Source organism: Neoarius graeffei, chromosome 13 (genome assembly GCF_027579695.1).
Source record: "Neoarius graeffei isolate fNeoGra1 chromosome 13, fNeoGra1.pri, whole genome shotgun sequence".
NCBI lineage: Eukaryota > Metazoa > Chordata > Actinopteri > Siluriformes > Ariidae > Neoarius > Neoarius graeffei.
Genome location: NC_083581.1, coordinates 45,704,514 through 45,726,316, shown reverse-complemented (window position 1 = coordinate 45,726,316; position 21,803 = coordinate 45,704,514). Strand labels below are relative to the sequence as shown.

Sequence of the window (21,803 nt, the reverse complement as noted above, 5' to 3'; positions counted from 1 at the left end):
CTGTCCTTAGGGTGGACCAATTTCTGCCTCAGTGTGTTACTGGGTCTGAAGTGTACGGGGATGTTGTGTTTGTAGAAGATCCTCTTGAGTTTCTCAGATAGTCCAGAAATGTAGAGAATGACAATGTTCTTGTGTTTGTTGCTATTTTCTTCCCTGTCTGTTATGTTTCTTTTCCTGGTCTTGACAAAGGCCCAGTTGGGATACCTGCACTTCTGAAGTGCTTCTTTGATGTGTTTTTGCTCCTCCTCTTTTCCCTCTGCAGTTGTAGGAACATTCTAAGCCCTGCGCTGTAAGGTCCTAATGACCTCCAATTTGTGTTCCAGTGGGTGGTGAGAGTCAAACAGTAGGTACTGGTCTGTGTGTGTGGGTTTCTGATAAACCTCGATGGTAAGGCTTCTGTCTTGTTCAATGTGCATGCCACAGTCTAAAAAGTTCTTTCCTTAAGGTTGCTTTTGGTCCACTAGAGGATAAATACCTGAAACTCCCCACTAGTCAGACAGAACTGAAGAAGCCTTTTGGATGAGAGGTGAAACATCTTCAAGGATTTCAAATAAGTCCAGTTGCCTTCTTTAGCACCTACGGTTTAAGATCACTGAGTGCCCTTCACCACCTGTTTCTGCTTCTGCTATTTCTGATGATGGCTTACCAAGTGGCTCTGAAGACATGCTCTTCTTTAGTTTACTGTCCCTTCTGCCCAGGTGGCATTTACTGAGGTTGATGGTATATTGGTCCTTATAATACCTTAATCATCTGTCAATGATGCACAGGGAGCATGGTTCAACTTTCCAGTTAGGTCATAACATAATCTCTGTATGCAGCAGAATAACATTTTTGGAGTCAGAGAATGATGTCCATAACATTGCAGAGGATGTTGACATCAAGAGGAGGACTTGGTACATGATACCTATACCTGAGTTTGGAACCTCCAGGGCCTAGGTTTGTCTGTCCTGTAGGTCTTGTCCTCATATGCATTCATATTCGTATCCTAAATGATGGTCTTCCTCCTTGCTATGCACTATTTCAGCTGTGTAGCTATGTCATACAGAGAGCCATATCAGGTTTTGAGTTATATAATTATCTGGCATCTGGCACCCTTGATACCTTTAGACATGACCTGGCTTCAACATCACACAATATATTTAACAGTTATTCCATGAAATTAAGTCCTACATGAGCTGATATAAGCCGTGTACGATGAGATTGAGTCGAATAACTGTTTTATTCTATCCACATTCACTAGATTTTGAGAAACAGAGCATTTTTATTTTTTGCAAATTTGATAAATAAAAACTTTAAACAAAACATCCGACAAAATAATTCCGCTTAGAATGTAAACAAACCAGCGAACCGACAGGAGAATGTAAACAAACCGACAGGATCAATTTGTGAAAAATGCTATAATAATAATTATTGAAAATAAAAAAGATATGTTTTTACCATGAAATACTTTCATTCGATATTTTGTTTCTTTTTTTTGTATTTTTAGGGTTTTGTTTTCGAGTAGAGTTTTTATTTCGTTCTCAGTTGGTTCAGCAACACACTTCGCTACTTTGTTTTTCTCTACTCACGGTATATGAGCTGATAGCATAGTAATAGAGTAGCCAATCAGAGTGTGTGATTGCTCATATCCAGAGAATGTGGATAGAATAAAACCAGATACTGTGTACAGTGCCAGTCAAAAGTTTGGACACCCCTTCTCATTAATAGGTTTTTCTGTATGTTGACTGTTTTCTACGTTGTAGAAAAATATTGAAGACATCAAAACTAAAATAACACATGGAACATATATGGAATTATGTAGTAAACAAAGAAGTGTTAAGCAATATATTTCAGATTTTAGATTCTTCAAAGTAGCCAGCATTTACCTTGATGACGCTTTACACACTCTTGGCATTATCTTAACCAGCTTCATGAGGTCGTCACCTGGAATGCTTTTCAATTAACAGCTGTGCCTCGCCAAAAGTTCATTTGTGTGTAGGTACAGCCACCCTTTTAGAACTACAGATCCCATCAACCAACTTCCGCGATGACCTACGTCACGCCTGGGCGGGATTACCTACGTTACTTCCTCCATGACTCTATAAGTGACCCGGAAACTTCCAGTTCGGTCTCTTTGGCGCTGTGAACCTCGTGGGTCACACAGACATAAAGAGGCCCCCCCCCCCTCACCGGACCATCTGAAACCACGACTTCTGCCTGGCAAGAAAGAAGATTCAGCGTGCTTTCGTTTACCACTGGCCACGGTAAAACTACTTAAATCGCGCCATCTCACTCAGATTGAGTTACAACCGGTTGTTATTTGTTCATTATAAGTAACGTTACGACTGCAGCCCAAAACAGTTAATTAAAAGTTAGAAGCGACCGGATTCCTTCTGACTTAATCACTGTGCACATTGTTTGATCAGAGACTTTCCCTCACGAACGCTGAAGTTCGGACCAAGAAATTCTCTGCGCTTTTTACAGAAGCCTCCACGAGCTCTGTGAACTCGAGAAATTTCGGAACATCTCTGCATTCCTACATAGGATCAAAATACTGGACGTAAGACTGGAATAGCTTTATGAACTAGTGTGAAGTTAAACTCAGGAATGGTTTAATTGTGCACACTATAGATACTCAGAGTGTTAAGCTGATCATTGTTCTATGTGTCCTCTCAGTTGTTTTAATAGATAGGTGTTGCATGCTCTTTCTCTATCCTTTCTAACACCTTTAATTTCATTATTACACATATTTTGACCTCATCAAGATTTCAGTGGATTTAGTAATGTTATAAGCTAGTGGAATTAGCTACCACGGCCAATTTCTTTGTCTCATTAGCAACCAAGGCTAATTCTTTTGTCTCAAGCCACATGGTGACCCCCCTTTGTCCTTAGGCCACGAGGCGATACACACACACACACACACACACGCTCTCACACACACACACACACACACACACACGCTCCCATACACACATAATACCTCACTGTTTTTGCTGCTGACTTATGGAATGTATTTTTAAACTACTATTACCCATTTTTATCATTTTTATAATAAATTTAATTAATTTGTAAACTGTGTCTGTGTTGATACTATATACTGGAAGTCATACAATCTCAAAGAACTCCAAATTGCCTTCAGTGTGCTATTGGCTGTAATGTTTATGTACTACGGTAAGTAATATATATTATTGCTGCATCAGTAGTGGTCATAATAATTTGGAATATACCATAATCTAGCTGTTTGGTAATTTATTATTAAACACCAAAATTAATGGTATTATTAATGAGACTGATTTAATGAGACTGATTTAATGAGACTGATTTTAATGAGCCTGATCACTCAACACCAATTGCACCCACATATTTATTGGTGCCTCGTGTGAGGAGATTGTTTGTTGACTTCTTGAATATTGTTGCAACAACAGATAAATTATCAGTTTGATTAAGCAACTGCCAAGGTATATCCCCAGGTGTGTTAAACGGTTAACAGTAGCGTGATAACCATATCACAAAATACTAATAACCTATTAATAACTTAAGATAAGAGATAGCATTTCCAAACCAAAACAAACTTTATTAATTAATTACATAGTTAATATTAATTAATAATATTTAATTAATAAATTAACTCACTGATTAATTAATTACCTAATATCCAACCTAAGTAAAATGGCATCCCCTCGTGTCTCAGAAGTTGAAGACAACGCTCAAGACGTGTCTCTCTTTGCTGTCATTGCAGACCTCATTCACTACTCTGCCTCCGAAAAAGCAAACATTAGGAGCATGAGTAAGAGTGAATGCCACAATAACATAGATAACTCAATAAAACATATGAGAGATCCAAAGAGAACAACTATTAGTGTCCAAGAGGCACTAGGTAGGCTATTCCTGTTACACTTCCAAGATACTGATCTAGAAATCAGATACCTCTGCGGAGAGGTTAAAAGGCTGACCACCAGCAACGCCGAGCTGGCAGCCGATGTCAATGATTTATATACTGTAGGGAGCGTGGGCTTTTGAAGAACTCCCTTGACGATTGCGCTGAAAGGCTAGAGAAAGCCGAAAAGGCTGCCAAGAGGGCTGCCAAGGAACAGAACCCCCAAGAAGGGTGCGAGGGGCATGAAAGACCCCCAGCAATGCGCCGAAGCTCAGAGCGGGAAGAGGCGTCTGAGTCGGACACCATGGATTACCTGGTCGAGGACCAGACATCCCGCCAAACTCCATCACCTCGCTACACGACTCCTTCGTCGTTCAGCCAGGGTGGAGCCATCCTGCACTCATCCCGAGCCCAGGCCTGTAGCACACCCAGGTCAGTGCGCTACAGTATCCCTGATCCATCTTCGGATGAATCAGACTACAAATCCCGTGCAAAACGGGAGCGATACCAGAGTAGCTCAGATAGTGAGTACTCAGGAGAGCGAAGGAGGCCGCACAAGGACAGGCACCAAGCCCTTCGCATACGGCAAATTGACCTACTTGCCAACGATGTTGAGCGATTCGATCCTGATAATAAAAGAACAAATGTAAATGATTATTTGCGAGAAATTGACCGATGCCTGATGGACCTGCCGAAAGCCACAACGCGAGAGAAACTTAAATTGATCTGGAAGACCTCCAGTAGCAGCATTCGTGCCTTTTTAGAGACGCTACCCCCAAACATTCGCGATAGCTATTCGAAACCTCGCAGTTACATGAGGGAAGAATATGCGCCGTACACGGATGAAACCTCCGTGACATTGTGTGCCATACAAATTAAACAGAAACGGTCTGAGGCACCTCGTGAATATTATAGATGGCTACGTACTGCCTATTTCCAGGGTAGTAGCGCACCAGGCTTGGAAGAAGATAGAGGCTTTAAATCCCTCTTCTTGCATAACCTCCACCCAACCGTGCGGACTCAAGTCACACTGGCGTGTCGACAAGGGTTCTACTCGATGAGGGAAATTAGGCAACTAGCCCAAATGACCTGGGAGACCATTGTCAAAACCACAGACAGGAACGATGATGAACCCAGGGTCCTTAGTCTCCAGGGTGAGGACAGGCCCCCACTAGCCTTAGAAGGAGGCGAAGCTCCGAAAGGGGGACCCACCTGGAGAAGTCACGGTCTGAACCGCCCCTTGCCAAGCCATCACCAGGGTGAGTGGAAGAATCGGCAAGGTAAGGCCAGGAGAGACCGATGGCAAGGCCACAGTGACCATGGCAACCGCTCGCCATATGAAAATGGTCATAAGGAACAAGGCGGTTGGCGGCAAGATCATCATCCCCGCTCTGGCCAGAGATGGCAGGAGCGCTCCGACCGTAGCTCTAAACGTAGGGGTAGAGGTGACCGACACAGTGACTCAGACCAACTTGGTGAGTTCCGCTCAGAGCTGGACTCTTTGAAAGCACAGTTGGCTGAGATTAAAGGACTGTTACAGGAGAGGTCAGACCCCTCAACAGATAAATCGAAGCGAGCGTAAAAGGACAAAAGGCCTACTACGACCGAAAAGCCTCCCATCACGGATACCAAATAGGTGACAAAGTCCTATACTTCAACTTTACCAAGCCGGTAGGAGTCTCAAAAAAAGTTCCTACCACACTGGTCGGGACCTTTCGATCGTGGGAAAACTGCGAACCCCGCCGCGTATCGCATTAGGACATCCAGGCCTAATCAAACGCCCTCATATCGATGGGTCCACAGCAATCAAATCAAGCCTTTTGAACAGTCCTCACTCCAAAAAGGGGGTGGATGATAGTTAGGCCCATCCTGTCCACCTAGCTTGTACGCCTCACTCACCCATAAGCGTACACTAACATTCTCAGTCACATTCACCAACCCAATACCTTTCCAGAAGATTAGGCTTACCAACCCAAGCACTAATACTTCTTTTCTTTCCTTCATTCCTTCTCTTCTCTTATTTTTTTATGCATAGGAAATTAAACACTACATAGTTACTTAATGTTTAATGTTTTTTTTATAGATGTGATTTTGACCTAGTTAGATAGTGATTATATGCCCAAATGCTTACAGCCTGATTATATGCCCAAATGCCTCTGCCTCCAACTGTCTTACTGGGACTCATGAGTTTACACAGTTTTCACAGGACACCCTGGACTGTACAGAGAAAAGCCACCTTAAGGACTATGGACGTGTGGACTGTACGGTACTGTGCTCTCAGTGCTATGACTCCGTCATACCCCTGAGACCAAAAGGGGGAATGTAGGTACAGCCACCCTTTTAGAACTACAGATCCCATCAACCAACTTCCGCGATGACCTACGTCACGCCTGGGCAGGATTACCTACGTCACTTCCTCCATGACTCTATAAGTGACCCGGAAACTTCCAGTTCGGTCTCTTTGGCGCTGTGAACCTCGTGGGTCACACAGACATAAAGAGCCCCCCCCCCTCACCGGACCGTCCGAAACCACGACTTCTGCCTGGCAAGAAAGAAGATTCAGCGTGTTTTTGTTTACCACTGGCCACGGTAAAACTACTTAAATCGCGCCATCTCACTCAGATTGAGTTACAACCGGTTTTTATTTGTTCATTATAAGTAACGTTACGACTGCAGCCCAAAGCAGTTAATTAAAAGTTAGAAGCGACCGGATTCCTTCTGACTTAATCGCTGTGCACATTGTTTGATCAGAGACTTTCCCTCACGAACATGAGGCGATACACACACACACACACGCTCTCACACACACACACACGCGCTCCCATACACACATAATACTTCACTGTTTTTGCTGCTGACTTATGGAATGTATTTTTAAATTACTATTACCCATTTTTATCATTTTTATAATAAATTTAATTAATTTGTAAACTGTGTCTGTGTTGATACTATATACTGGAAGTCATACAATCTCAAAGAACTCCAAATTGCCTTCAGCGTGCTATTGGCTGTAATGTTTATGTACTACGGTAAGTAATATATATTATTGCTGCATCAGTAGTGATCATAATAATTTGGAATATACCATAATCTAGCTGTTTGGTAATTTATTATTAAACACCAAAATTAATGGTATGATTCAATGAGACTGATTCAATGGTATGATTCAATGGTATGATTCAATGAGACTGATTCAATGAGACTGATTCAATGGTATGATTCAATGAGACTGATTCAATGAGATTGATCACTTAAGACCAATAGCACCCACATGTGGAATTTCTTGCCTTCATAATGTGTTTGAGATCAAACAGTAAATAGTAAATAATAAAAATACAGTAAATAACCCTATTCCGCAACTGTAGTAATCCATATTATGTCAAGAACCGCTCAACTAAGCAAAGAGAAACGACATCCATCATTACTTTAAGACACAAAGTGTCTTTTAATTAATAAAAATAAAGAAAAACCATTGATTTAGAAGGTGTGTCCAAACTTTTAACTTGTACTGTATGTCTATGTAGGTCTCTCTGCAGGAGTTCTAAAGAGCGTTGTGAATCGGTGCTGAGCATTGTGGGATTGCAGTGGCCTGAGGAAATGGACTGCGCTCAGTTGCCTGAGGAAGGACAAGAAAAAACATCCTGTCTTCTTCCTGACCCAGATGTAGAAGGTTAGTGTGTATATGGATGCCTATGTTTTGTGACATGTCATTTAACTTTATGGCAAGTGTGTGTGTGTGTGTGACAGAGTGTTCACCCAGTCACTTCAAGTGCCACTCAGGGAGGTGTGTGCTCTCCTCCAAACGCTGTGATGGACACATGGACTGCGACGACGACAGTGATGAGGAGCACTGTGGTAAGTGGCCACGCACATGCACACCCACTCATGACACACAACAACACACTGACTGTGAAGGTCTCATTTTGTAGGTTGTACAGAGCGTGGACTGTTCGAATGCCCCTCAGATAAATCCTGCATTAAGAACTCAATGATCTGCGATGGTTTTCCTGACTGCAGCCTCCTGGAGGACGAGAAGAACTGCTGTAAGAGACAGAACGACACACGGACAGCATGATCTAAAGATCTATTTGTATTTAAGATGTATTGAAGGATGTTTGTATGTGCGTGTTCCAGCACTGTGTAATGATAACGAGCTGGAGTGTAATAATCATGAGTGTGTGCACCGGACTCTGTGGTGTGATGGGAGGAAGCACTGCACCGACAGCTCAGACGAGTGGAACTGTGGTGAGACCTTCATCTATATCCAGCTAGTAGCCTGTCTATGCACAATGTACATCAACTTACAGTGGGGCAAAAAAGTATTTAGTCAGCCACCAATTGTGCAAGTTCTCCCACTTAAAAAGATGAGAGAGGCCTGTAATTTTCATCATAGGTACACTTCAACTATGAGAGACAGAATGGGGGGAAAGAATCCAGGAAATCACATTGTAGGATTTTTAATGAATTAATTGGTAATGTCCTCGGTAAAATAAGTATTTGGTCACCTACAAACAAGCAAGATTTCTGGCTCTCACAGACCTGTAACTTCTTCTTTAAGAGGCTCCTCTCTCCTCCACTCGTTACCTGTATTAATGGCACCTGTTTGAACTCATTATCAGTATAAAAGACACCTGTCCACAACCTCAAACAATCACACTCCAAACTCCACTATGGCCAAGACCAAAGAGCTGTCAAAGGACACCAGAAACAAAATTGTAGACCTGCACGAGGCTGGGAAGACTGAATCTGCAATAGGTAAGCAGCTTGGTGTGAAGAAATCAACTGTGGGAGCAATTATTAGAAAATGGAAGACATACAAGACCACTGATAATCTCCCTCGATCTGGGGCTCCACGCAAGATCTCACCCCGTGGGGTCAAAATGATCACAAGAACGGTGAGCAAAAATCCCAGAACCACACGGGGGGACCTAGTGAATGACCTGCAGAGAGCTGGGACCAAAGTAACAAAGGCTACCATCAGTAACACACTACGCCGCCAGGGACTCAAATCCTGCAGTGCCAGACGTGTCCCCCTGCTTAAGCCAGTACATGTCCAGGCCCATCTGAAGTTTGCTAGAGAGCATTTGGATGATCCAGAAGAGGATTGGGAGAATGTCATATGCTCAGATGAAACCAAAATAGAACTTTTTGGTAAAAACTCAACTTGTCGTGTTTGGAGGAGAAAGAATGCTGAGTTGCATCCAAAGAACACCATACCTACTGTGAAGCATGGGGGTGGAAACATCATGCTTTGGGGCTGTTTTTCTGCAAAGGGACCAGGACGACTGATCCGTGTAAAGGAAAGAATGAATGGGGCCATGTATCGTGAGATTTTGAGTGAAAACCTCCTTCCATCAGCAAGGGCATTGAAGATGAAACATGGCTGGGTCTTTCAGCATGACAATGATCCCAAACACACCGCCCGGGCAACGAAGGAGTGGCTTCGTAAGAAGCATTTCAAGGTCCTGGAGTGGCCTAGCCAGTCTCCAGATCTCAACCCCATAGAAAATCTTTGGAGGGAGTTGAAAGTCCATGTTGCCCAGCGACAGCCCCAAAACATCACTGCTCAAGAGGAGATCTGCATGGAGGAATGGGCCAAAATACCAGCAACAGTGTGTGAAAACCTTGTGAAGACTTACAGAAAACGTTTGACCTCTGTCATTGCCAACAAAGGGTATATAACAAAGTATTGAGATGAACTTTTGTTATTGACCAAATACTTATTTTCCACCATAATTTGCAAATAAATTCTTTAAAAATCAGACACTGTGATTTCCTGGATTCTTTCCCCCATTTTGTCTCTCATAGTTGAGGTATACCTATGATGAAAATTACAGGCCTCTCTCATCTTTTTAAGTGGGAGAACTTGCACAATTGGTGACTGACTAAATACTTTTTTGCCCCACTGTATCTATCCATTCCTCAGTATGTTACTAGCTTTGGTGTGTAGTATGTGTGTTGGGGTAGATGGCCATACATGTCAACCTTTGGTCAATCAAACCTGTATAACCAACCTCCAAAATCCGTATTTCCCTTATAAAATCCGTATAAGATGCAAATTAAAATAATTTACCTAAAATTTGAATGATAATTAACAATGATATATCCAAGTTACTTTTTATTCAATATTAATAACAATAAACCTTCAGAATGAATACAAAGCTCCAATGTTTGACAAATACACAAAGTGTCACTCTAATGTTCTGAATTGTACTCCATGACAGCTTTTTTAGCAGTCTGCACCAATACCTCACTAGGCTGCATGTCACAGCAAGTGTCTGTGTTGATCTTGCCGGAGTGCCCATTCAGAATCGTTTCATACTGAAAGTCGCTCAGGTGGAAATACGCTTTTCAAACAAAATGTTAAGGTTGGTGGGTGTAGCAGTCCATGTAGGTGGGTGGAGCACAGAAGGACGGCAGGACAGAACTGAGTTCCAAAAACTCTTTTTATTTGCACTTTTCAGTCACAAAATCACACTCCCCCAGCCACACGCATACACACACACACATAAGTCATCTGGTTGGGGAGAGAGAGCTCCCTCTGCTCTCGCTCTCTCTCCTTAAATAGGGCGCGGTCACTGGGAAGACACAAACACATTAATTAACAACAGGTGTAGTGATTCTGCCACTTAACTTCCCCGACTCCGCCCTCCTGTCACAGACCGATGCTAGACCACGCCCCCGCTGCCACATACCCCCACCGCCCGACTCAGGCCGGGCAGCTGTCCGGCCCGCAGCCGACTCCCCCCCCCCCTTGATGGGAGAGGAAGTCCGCCACGACCATCTACGCCCCCTGCCTGTGGATCACCTTGAAGTTAAAGGGTTGGAGTGCCAGATACCAACGGGTGATCCGCGCATTGGCATCCTTCATGCGGTGGAGCCACTGGAGGGGCGCATGGTCCGAACAGAGGGTGAAAGGGTGTCTCAGCAGGTAGTACCGGAGGGCAAGGACCGCCCACTTGATCGCCAGGCACTCCTTCTCGATGGTACTGTAGCGCCCCTCACGCACCGACAGCTTGCGACTAATGTACAAGACGGGGCGATCCTCCCCCTCCACCTGCTGGGACAAAACGGCCCCCAGCCCTCTGTCTGACACATCCGTCTGCAACATAAAGGGGAGAGAAAAGTCAGGGGAGTGTAAAAGTGGCCCCCCACACAGTGCAGCCTTAACCTTAGAAAAAGCCCGCTGGCATTGCTCCGTCCACTGGACCGGATCTGGTGCCCCCTTTTTAGTCAGATCAGTCAGCGGGCTGGTGACGTCCGAATAATTAGGTATAAACCTACGATAATAGCCAGCCAGCCCCAGGAACTGTCTCACCCCCTTTTTGGTCTTGGGCCTCGGGCAGGCCGCAATCGCTGCAGTCTTGTTAATTTGGGGACGCACCTGCCCGTTGCCCAAGTGGAAGCCCAGATACCGTACTTCCACCCGCCCAATCGCACACTTCTTTGGGTTGGCCGTGAGACCCGCCCGCCTCAGCGACCTAAGGACAGCCCTCAGGTGTTGTAGGTGCCGCGGCCAGTCATTACTATAAATAATGATATCGTCTAAGTACGCGGCTAAGGTAGCGTGGGGGCGGAGGACCCTGTCCATCAGCCGCTGAAACGTAGCGGACGCCCCAAACAGCCCAAAAGGAAGTGTGACGAATTGGTGTAAGCCGAACGGTGTGGAAAAGGCCGTTTTTTCACGGGATAATGGAGTCAAGGGGATCTGCCAATAACCCTTTGTTAAATCCAGTGTCGAGTAAAAATGAGCCGTGCCTAGCCGATCGAGCAACTCATCAATACGAGGCATTGGGTACGCATCGAATTTAGACACCGCGTTGACTTTTCTATAGTCCACACAGAACCGGACCGACCCGTCGGCCTTGGGTACCAAGACCACCGGGCTGCTCCAGTCACTGTGGGACTCCTCGACAATGCCCATTTCGAGCATGGCCTCGAGTTCTTCCCGAACCACCTTTTTCTTGTGTTTGGGTAACCTGTAAGGGCGGCTACGCACTACCACCCCCGGGGGCGTCTCAATGTGGTGCTCTATGAGGTTAGTGCGGCCGGGCAGGGGTGAGAACACGTCCGAAAACTCGGTCTGCAATTGGGCAACCTCTGCGAGTTGGGTCAGGGAGAGATGGTCTCCACAGGGGACCGGAGAGGGACGTGATGCTAATGTTCCTTTTTGAACCTCCGGCCCCAGCTCTGCCTTCTCCGGAACCACCGACACCAACGCCATGGGGACCTCCTCGTTCCAGAGTTTGAGTAGGTTGAGGTGGTAAATCTGTAGCGCCCCACCCCTGTCCGTTCGCTTCACCTCATAGTCGATGTCCCCGACTCGCCGTGTGACCTCAAAGGGTCCTTGCCACTTGGCGACTAATTTAGAGCTCGATGTGGGCAACAGTACGAGTACTTTCTCTCCCGGTGCAAACTCTCTAAGGCGCGTACCCTTGTTGTACAGGTGGGTTTGCCGTTCTTGGGCCTGCCGCAAATTCTCCTGGGTTAGGTGTGTGAGTGTGTGGAGTTTTGCGCGCAGGTCAATAACGTATTGAATTTCATTTTTGCTTGGTGAAGGTCCCTCCTCCCAATTTTCTCGCAGCATGTCTAAAATGCCGCGCGGCTTACGCCCATATAATAATTCAAACGGGGAGAACCCCGTGGAGGCTTGGGGGACCTCTCGCACTGCAAAGAGCAAGGGTTCGAGCCATTTATCCCAGTTACGCGCGTCCTCACTTACAAATTTTTTAATAATGTTTTTAAGGGTGCGATTAAACCGTTCCACTAAACCGTCCGTTTGTGGGTGATACACGCTGGTGCGGATCGGCTTAATACCTAATAACCCATACAGTTCGTTCAGTGTTCGTGACATAAACGAGGTGCCTTGATCAGTCAGAATCTCTTTCGGGATTCCAACTCGGGAGATGACGCGGAAGAGCGCCTCTGCAATACTGCGTGCTGAGATATTGCGAAGAGGCACGGCTTCCGGGTGTCGCGTTGCATAGTCCACCAGAACTAATATAAAGCGGTACCCTCGTGCTGACCGATCTAATGGCCCGACGAGATCCATCCCAATTCTTTCGAACAGGGTCTCGATTAACGGTAGAGGGCGCAAAGGCGCTTTTGGAATGGCCGCTGGATTTACTAACTGGCATTCGCGGCACGCCGTACACCACCTACGGACATCGCCGCGAATCCCCGGCCAATAGAATCGGGCCATCATTCGGGCTAGTGTTTTATCCTGCCCTAAGTGTCCAGCCATGGGATTAAAGTGAGCCGCCTGGAATACCAATTCCCGGCGGCTCTTCGGAATTAAAAGCTGCATGACTCGCTCTTTAGTTTGAGTGTCCTGCGTCACTCGGTATAATCTATCCTTCATAATCGCGAAGTAAGGGAAGGACGGGGTGGCGTTCGGCGGGAGCGTTTGACCATCGATTACTCTCACTTGGTCAAACGCATGCCGCAGAGTCTCGTCTCACGACTGCTCTAATGGGAAATCCGCGAGGGATTCCCCAATAGAGAGAGGAGGAGCCGGCGGCTCCTCACTCTGACGTGGAGATGACGTGGACGGCTCTGTGACAGCTGCTCCTGCCAAAGCAACACCGGGACCTCCCCCTGTCAAATGGCAGGACCCACTCTTTACTAGGCGTGTCATTAAACCCCGAAATCCCAGCCAATCAGTCCCCAAAATTAAAGAGTGGGTAAGGCGAGGATTAACCGCCGCCTTCACTATAAATTTTTCCCCTCTGAAAATAATGTGGACCGACACCAAAGGGTAGCGGTGAACATCCCCGTGCACACACAACACCTTCACCCCTTGTGCTCCCCCCAATGCCTCGTCTTGAACCAGGCTTTGGCGAATTGAGGTCTGATTACAACCAGAATCCACCAACGCCTGATATGTAGCCCCTTGGATACTCACCGGTATGCGATACGCTCTGGCCCGATCGAGGGTGGCCTCTGGCGCGTCGGGGATCCGAACCACCGCGCCCACCTCCATCGCCGTGCACTGCTGTTGAAGGTGGCCCGGTTCCCCGCAGCGCCAGCAAACCGGCCCGGGCTTTCCCTCTGCACCGGTGATCTGGGGCTCTCTCACCTGAGGTGGGGGAGAGACAGACACAGACGGGAGAAATGGGAGGGCACCGCGGGTGCGGCGGGCCGGCTGGGGTGGTGCCGGCCCCCGCCTCCGCGGTGGGGGAACGGGGAGAGGACGGGACACAGGAGGAGGGGGAAAGAGAGAGAGAAGAGAAGATGCCATCTACTGTCCTGCCACCGGGACAGCCGCCAGATGATCCTCCGCCAGCTCGATTGCCTGATCCAGCGACGCCGGGCGGTGGCACTGGACCCACTCTGCGGTTCCCGCTGGTAAATGCGCGACGAACTGTTCCAGTACCACCTGGTCGATGAGTCCCTCGGCGTCGCAAGTGTCGGCCCTCAACCACTGCCAGCAGGCGTCCCGGAGTTGCTGGCCAAACGCAAACGGCCGGCCGACTTCCTCCAAGCGCAGAGCGCAGAAACGCTGATGTTGTTGCTCCGGGGTGCGTCCCACCCGCTGGAGGACGGCCCAGTGAAGGTCCGCGTAGGCCAGCCGGCGGTCGGCGGGGAGCTGTAGCGCGGCCAGCTGCACGTCTCCCATTAGCAGGGGGAGGAGGCGCGCCGCGCACTGTTCCACCGGCCACCCTGAGGTCTCTGCTACCTGCTCAAAGAGCGTGAAGAATGCCTCGGGGTTGTCCTGCGGGCCCATCTTCGTGAGGGTGAGGGGGGAAGGGCCCGCGGCGGTGGAGATGGTGGACCCCGCTGACGCGAGGAGGTGCCGGAACGCCCGACGATCTTCCTGTTGCGCCAGCACGAGGGCCTCGAACCGTTGTTCTTGCTCCTTTCGGAGGGCGAGCAGCGCCTGGTGCTGGCTCTGTTGGGCCGTGGCGAGGGCGTGGATCAGGTCGGCGAAGGTGGAGGACTCCATGGGGCTGTTGTCTTCTGTGCTTGGGTCCCGGGTTTCGGCACCACTGTAGCAGTCCATGTAGGTGGGTGGAGCACAGAAGGACGGCAGGACAGAACTGAGTTCCAAAAACTCTTTTTATTTGCACTTTTCAGTCGCAAAACCACACTCTCCCAGCCACACGCATACACACACACACATAAGTCATCTGGTTGGGGAGAGAGAGCTCCCTCTGCTCTCGCTCTCTCTCCTTAAATAGGGCGCGGTCACTGGGAAGACACAAACACATTAATTAACAACAGGTGTAGTGATTCTGCCACTTAACTTCCCCGACTCCGCCTTCCTGTCACAGACCGATGCTAGACCACGCCCCCGCTGCCACAGCGGGATTCTCGCAATGCGGTGTGCGCATGATCAAAAGTGGAACGAAGTCTCGCTACCACAAGATAACGCGCGATTTCATAAGACTCTTTACTGGCTGTGTGTGCTTTCTGTAGTGTACAGTACGTTTGTAAATGTTATGCGCTCTTTTATCATCGTGGAAATTGATTATAGCTCTAAATAAATATTGAAGTTTTTTTTAAAGAATCCGTATAACTTTATTTGTACGCCCGTATACTACGTTTATTGAATCAAATCCGTATAAAATACGGACATTCCGTATAGGTTGACATGTATGGATGGCACCCATCTAAGATCCTCTACCAGAGGAACTCATCATCAGCAGTAACAGGTGATCACCTGTCTCTTGCTCTTTCGCCATCCTGCCTTCTACGTATCTGTTGCAAAAGAACAAAACTGAGTTAAGAAATGACTGTGGTTCAGGAAAGGTCTGAAGCTCCACCTTTTTCTCCACTAGTGATCAAGTTCCATGAGTCCAACCTAGTGTCCTTTTCATAGTTACCATGAAAGTGGTTCCCTCCAGCTTACCACCAGCTTACTTCCATGTACACCCCTAGCCTCCTGTAGAAGAGCTTCATCCTGGGATATTCACCATGGCAGTTAGCTCAGTTATTTTCTCGTCAGAACACTCTGACTCAACATCTAGTTGTGAAATCATTAGACCATAGTGGTGCTGGGTTCAGACCTGAATAGGCAGGTAATGATTCACACAATTCAGGACTTGATTCAACTCATGATATTGTGTTCATGATTTGATTTTTCCCATGATCTTTTTGAAAAAAAATTGAATAAAGAAAATTTGATTACCAAAAATGCAACATTTATTTTCCTATTCTTTATCTACTTCTTCCTTTTGTTAAATAAAAAAAAACCTTTTGTTTAATTTTCTTAATAGCCAACCATAATTATTTACCCACATTTGTAAAGGTTTGAGTAAGTTATAATAGTTTGCAAATATTCACTATAATTCCTTTTATTCAAAAGGAAAAAAGTTAATCACAAATCGGCCTTTTCTTCGTAAAACATTATGGATATTTGTACCTGCATTTGCTTCTCTTTTCTTTAGCTTTCAGCAGTGTGTAAAAAGAGAGCTCCAAGTTTTTCTTAAATTTATTGGTACAGTCAAGTGCAGAACAGGTCTTTCCCATTTAAACCTGGTCTTTTTGTGTGTTTTCACAGCATTAGATCTGTGTTACTTCTGCCTAGGGTGAACTCACATGCATTCCCACTATTGTGTGTTATCAGCCCTCTGTTGTCAAAACAACACAAATACAGCTTGGAAAAACTAAGAGATTATACAGCCTGATAATTGCGATTCATTTTTTCAAATTTCATCAATTTGAATCATCATAAATTTGTATTGCGACTTATCACACGATTTTTTATCACACGAGGCTTTACATGCCTAGACCTGACTCATCTCAGTCTTTAGTGCTAGCTCTCTCCACAGAGTGAATGAGGATTCTTGTTCAGTCATATTTCTCCCACTCCTCGCTCTCTGTGACTTACACAAATACAACATGGTACCCTTTGATATACTGCGAGTTGGCCTAGTGGTTAGCATGTCTGCCTCTTGATCTGCAGATCATAGGTTCTACTCGTGGTCAGGTCATACCAAAGATCATCATAAAAATGGTACCTGCTGTCTGGCAAGGCATGCTGCAATACAGATGTAAGCGGGGGGGGTCAAAAATTCTCGCAGTTACCAGAGGACTAGTCTCCTACTGTAACCCTAGCTGTATAGGCGAGAGGCCGAGGGCTATGGAAACGGAGATCGGCGCCGCCTAATTGCATGGTGCAGGAAGGACTTTAGACCCTTTTTATAGAGGGCATCATGGGACCAATTTTTAATCCCATTCCCACCTTCTTCTACAGCTATTATTTTTGTTTGTACCTGCTTGTGATATTTTCGAAAGAGCATAGCTGTTTGTTTCCCAAAATATTAGCAAATTACTAAATTAAACCACAGCAATGCTGATCAGGATAAAGCAGTTACTGAAGATGAATTAATGAACAAATACAGTGAATGTGTCAGGAAGTACTGCACAAGTGCTCAGTATATTACTCCATGTTACTGAACATGGCCTGCGAGTTTCATATCTGACCACCCACTCCCACCTACATAAAAACATGCCCGCTCTCATGACTTATTTGTTGAAGAATCCTGGTCATGATGCACATATCTAACCTTCTGTAGCATCACCAGTCATCTGTATGCACAGGCTCTCACCGCCACTGCTGTTCTTAGTTATCCTCTGATGAAATGTTCTTCACATCTTTGTTAATGGATGTAAGACAACTGCATGGCTATGTCCATTTTCAAAATTTAAAAATAACCCACCTCTAACACATCCCTCTCTCTGTCTGTCTGTCTCTCTCTACAGTCTCTCTCTCTAGCAAGGTGCTGTTGGTCAGTAAGACGGCAGTGGAGTATCAGGTTTGTGCTGATGAGTGGAACCCAGAGCTCAGCACCATCGCTTGCAAACAGCTGGGTTTAGGGTAAGGTCAGTAGATAATAGAACACACAAACACACACACATCCAAATCTTTGGAGTTGGTACATTTTTTTGAAAAAATAATCCAGTTGTTTGGGTAATGTCATGGATAATTTATTCATAGTGTGTGTGTGTGTGTGTGTGTGTGTGTGTGTGTGTGTGTGTGTAGAGCTCCTCTGTCAACTGAAGTGATGGAGGATGCGTACAGCGCTGGGAGGAGGCGCTGGCTTCATGTTCATCCTAAATGGAGAGACCGTAACAACACTGCACTGCAGGGGCTTTTGGAGAAAAGAGGGTGTGTGTGTGTGTGTGGAGAGCTTATGGCGTTAACTTCCTGTCAAATGTAAATATATCTGAATGAAAGCCCTGTCAACTCTCGAGTGGTCTGCTTAGCCCCGACTTTTTATTTCTTGAGAGCTGTCTGCTTGGCCACGCCTCCTTATGTGTCAAGAGCACAACACTTTTCCTGACAGGCCACACACTTGGCCACACCCTTTTATGTCTTTAGAGCACACCCCTTAGCCTGAGAGTATCCCACTCGACCAGGCCCTTTAAAAAAAAAAAAACTATTCCAATTGACCACGCCCCTTACATCATTACATTGTAATGTACATGTAGATCTGTTGCTGTAATATTGTGTGTGTGTTCTTTTCTCTCTTTAGGCATTCCTGTCACTCACGCAAGAAGATTGCTCTTCAGTGCACCAGAGGCGGTAGGACACACACACACACACACACAGAACTCAAAACACATCTTTCAAATAAACCACACATGTCTCTCCAGACCTTCTGTGTTTATGTCATTTTTGTGTGTAAACGTGTGTGTAGAGTGTGGGCGCAGGCCTGCAGCACGGATGGTTAAAAGAATTCTGGGAGGTCGCACAAGTCGACCAGGTCGCTGGCCATGGCAGTGTTCTCTACAGAGCGAGGAGAGCGGCCATATCTGTGGCTGTGTCCTGATCGGGAAGAGATGGGCTCTCACTGTGGCCCACTGCTTCGAGGGGTGAGAACACACACACACACACACACACACACACACACACACAGAGCTACATACTGTCGTATTAAAATACATACACCTACCATATAAATCTGACTCTGTGTGTGTGTGTGTAGACGAGAGAGTGCAGATGTGTGGAAGGTGGTGTTGGGGATTAATAACCTGGACCACCCGTCCACACACACTCAGACACGGAATGTGAAGAGTGTGACAGTGCACTCACGCTACAATCGCGCTGTGGTCGATTATGACATCAGCATCATCGAGCTGGACAAGGACGTGCACATCAGTAGCCATGTACGGCCCGTGTGTTTACCCGAGCCTGAAAACACACGCACACCCGACACCTACTGCTACATCACCGGCTGGGGGCACATGGGCAACCGCAGTGAGTCTCACAGACACACACACACAGACACACACACACACAGAACTCACAAACTCTTAATTTCTCTCTCTCTCTGTCTTGCTCTCTGTTTATCTCTTTTTGTCACTGTCTCTCAGTGCCCTTTAAGCTACAGGAGGGTGTGGTCAGGGTGATCTCTCTTTCTCAGTGTCAGTCGTATTTTGATATGAAGACCATCACCTCTCGTATGCTCTGTGCAGGTTATGAGGCTGGAACCATCGACTCCTGCATGGTGAGTGGATTAAGCGGAGTGGATTGGACTGTAGTGGACTGAGTGGGTGGAGTTGACTGAGTGGGTGGAGTGGACTGAATGGGTGGAGTGAGTGGGTGGAGTGGAGTGAGTGGACAAACCTGTTATACTATCATGCCACTCCACGATTTGTAATTCAAATGAAGGTAGGGCTAAACATTGACACGCCTCCTAACTGACACAGAGCCCCACCCCATCCAAGGCAGAGACAAGACATGCACATTTCCATAAAATGTGCATATATCTTTATATGGACTGTGTTTCTGTAATACTATATGTATATGTAATTATATTTTGTAGTGTGTGTGTGGGCATGTGCACAGGGTGACAGCGGTGGTCCGTTGGTGTGTGAGGACCCGGACGGTCGCTGGACTCTGTATGGTCTGACCTCATGGGGCTCGGTGTGTTTCTCCAAAGTGCTTGGACCCGGAGTGTATGCCAATGTCACGCACTTCACTGAGTGGATCAGGAGACAGATCTACTTACACACCTTCCACCTGGTCTAGGACACACACACACACACACACGTATCCTGGAATGGAAATGAGAAAAGGAAAAATTAAATATATGCTATCTAATCATTCCAGAAGGGTGTGTGTGTGTGTGCGCGTGTGTGCACATGCGTGTGACTAAATTGTGACTCTTTGGTCTTAGGAGCGGCCTTTTTATCATATGCATTACATAAAGAAAAATCAAAGGCCACTTTGTGTCTGTGTCTGCGTGTCTGCGTGTGTGTGTGTGTGTGTGTGTGTGTGTGTGTGTGTGTGTGTGTGTGTGTTAATTATTGACTGTTAAATGTTGCTGCTATCTTTGTTACTTGTTGCCAAACTGCCACAGTAGACATGTTAATGTTGAAAAGTGCGTGAGTGAGTGTGTGTATGTGTGTTTCCCCTGCCTATTAAGCTCAGTGTTAAAATTATGTACTTGTGTCGCCTAAAATTGATGTGTAAAACACAAAAGAAAAGCTGGAGGGGTGTGTGTGTGTGTGTGTGTGTGTGTGTGTGTGTGTGTGTGTGTGTGTGTGTGTGAAATACTTGTGCTTCTACACTTGTGACACTTGACATTCATAGCTGTTTACATTTAAACATGTTACGTGTAAATTTATTTAGAACATCATGATTTTTTTTAAAATATGACACTTGTTGAATTAAAGCAGCTTAATTTTTTCACATTATTTTTTTACACAGTATGTTTTAGTTATACTTGTAGCTTTATATGTATTATACGTTTAGATTTGTAGTTACATATAAAGCCACCATTACAACTATTTTAGAAGTTTAATTTTATAAGTTAATGTTAATAGCATGTACACGTGTATAATTTTAAATTTATGGCTATACTTATAACTATAATTGTAGTTACTTCAGTTGTGGTCAGAAGTTTACATACAGTGACATGAATGTCATCTTGGATATGAATGTCACGGCAATATTTGGGCTTTCGGTAATTTCTTTGAACTGTTCTTTTTCTGTGGCAGAATATACAGCATGCATCTTTAATTTAAAAAAAAAACACTAGAATTTGGTGCACAAGTCTTAATTTTCTTCGGGTTTTCTGAAATCAACACAGGGTCAAAATTATACATACAGGGTCAAAAATTTACATACGCTCACTTAGATTATTAATTCAGAGTTGCTGAAACTTTCAAAATGTCTCTTTTCTTGCCAAGGCCGAAGTCTCTTAACTTCCTGTTAGTGATCATGATTGACTACAGCTGGTGGCTTCTCTGTGCCTTCATAAAAAGGGTTTGTTTACAGCACTCATTGGATTGACCAACACATGGTAAAATGGGAAAGTCCAAGGAGCTCAGTACAGATCTGAGAAAGAGGATCGTAGATAGACACAACTCCGGAATGTCTCTTGGAGCTATTTCTAAACAACTGCAAATTCCAAGATCAGTTCAAACAATTGTATGCAAGTGATTGTGAGGTTTAGTCACTTTGCCAAGCCACTTTGCTTCAAGAAACCCCAAACTGTCACCCTCAGCTGAAAGGAAATTGGTTTGGATGGTCAGGAATAACCTGGAAACCACCATGGCACAGCCCTGCCATGAACTGGGAGCTGATGGATCACTGTCTACAGTTCAGATCACCATGTACAGTACTAAGAGGCTGCTATCCAAGAAATAACCCCCTGCTCCAAAATTGACACCTCCAAGCTTAACTAAAGTTTGAAGCTGACCACACGGACAAAGAAAAAGCCTTCTGGAGGATAGCTGTATGAGACAAAGATTGAGTTGTTTGGCGACAATGATCACCATGTACAGAAGGACACTGTACCAGCTGGTGGTGGGGGTAGGATCATCATGCTCTGGGGCTGTTTTGCTGCCAGTGGAACTGGTTCATTGCACAAAGTGGATGGAATAATGAAGAAGGAGGACTACCTCAGAATTCTTCAGCATAAACCATCAGAAACTTGAACACGACTTGGGAGTTGCAACAGGACTATGAACCCAAACACGCAGCCGAGCTGGT

The 21,803-nt window shown here is 45.7% G+C and overlaps 1 protein-coding gene across 3 annotated transcripts in view; it reads left to right on the top strand.

The window, feature by feature from the left end:
* corin (corin, serine peptidase) overlaps positions 1–20,504 on the top strand; it is a 76,417-nt gene extending 55,913 nt beyond the window's left edge. For 2 of the 3 annotated variants that reach the window (XM_060937842.1, XM_060937843.1), the window contains exons 12-22: positions 7,381–7,526; positions 7,604–7,711; positions 7,786–7,899; positions 7,991–8,101; positions 17,564–17,678; positions 17,844–17,969; positions 18,337–18,386; positions 18,502–18,676; positions 18,790–19,061; positions 19,178–19,311; positions 19,653–20,504. In XM_060937842.1, coding sequence (XP_060793825.1) covers positions 7,381–7,526; positions 7,604–7,711; positions 7,786–7,899; positions 7,991–8,101; positions 17,564–17,678; positions 17,844–17,969; positions 18,337–18,386; positions 18,502–18,676; positions 18,790–19,061; positions 19,178–19,311; positions 19,653–19,835 — 1,534 coding nt within the window. In that variant the 3' untranslated portion in view covers positions 19,836–20,504. The remainder of the gene's footprint in view (positions 1–7,380; positions 7,527–7,603; positions 7,712–7,785; positions 7,900–7,990; positions 8,102–17,563; positions 17,679–17,843; positions 17,970–18,336; positions 18,387–18,501; positions 18,677–18,789; positions 19,062–19,177; positions 19,312–19,652) is intronic. The other variant, XM_060937844.1, reaches the window with a different exon arrangement.
* The last annotated feature ends 1,299 nt before the right edge of the window (positions 20,505–21,803 follow it).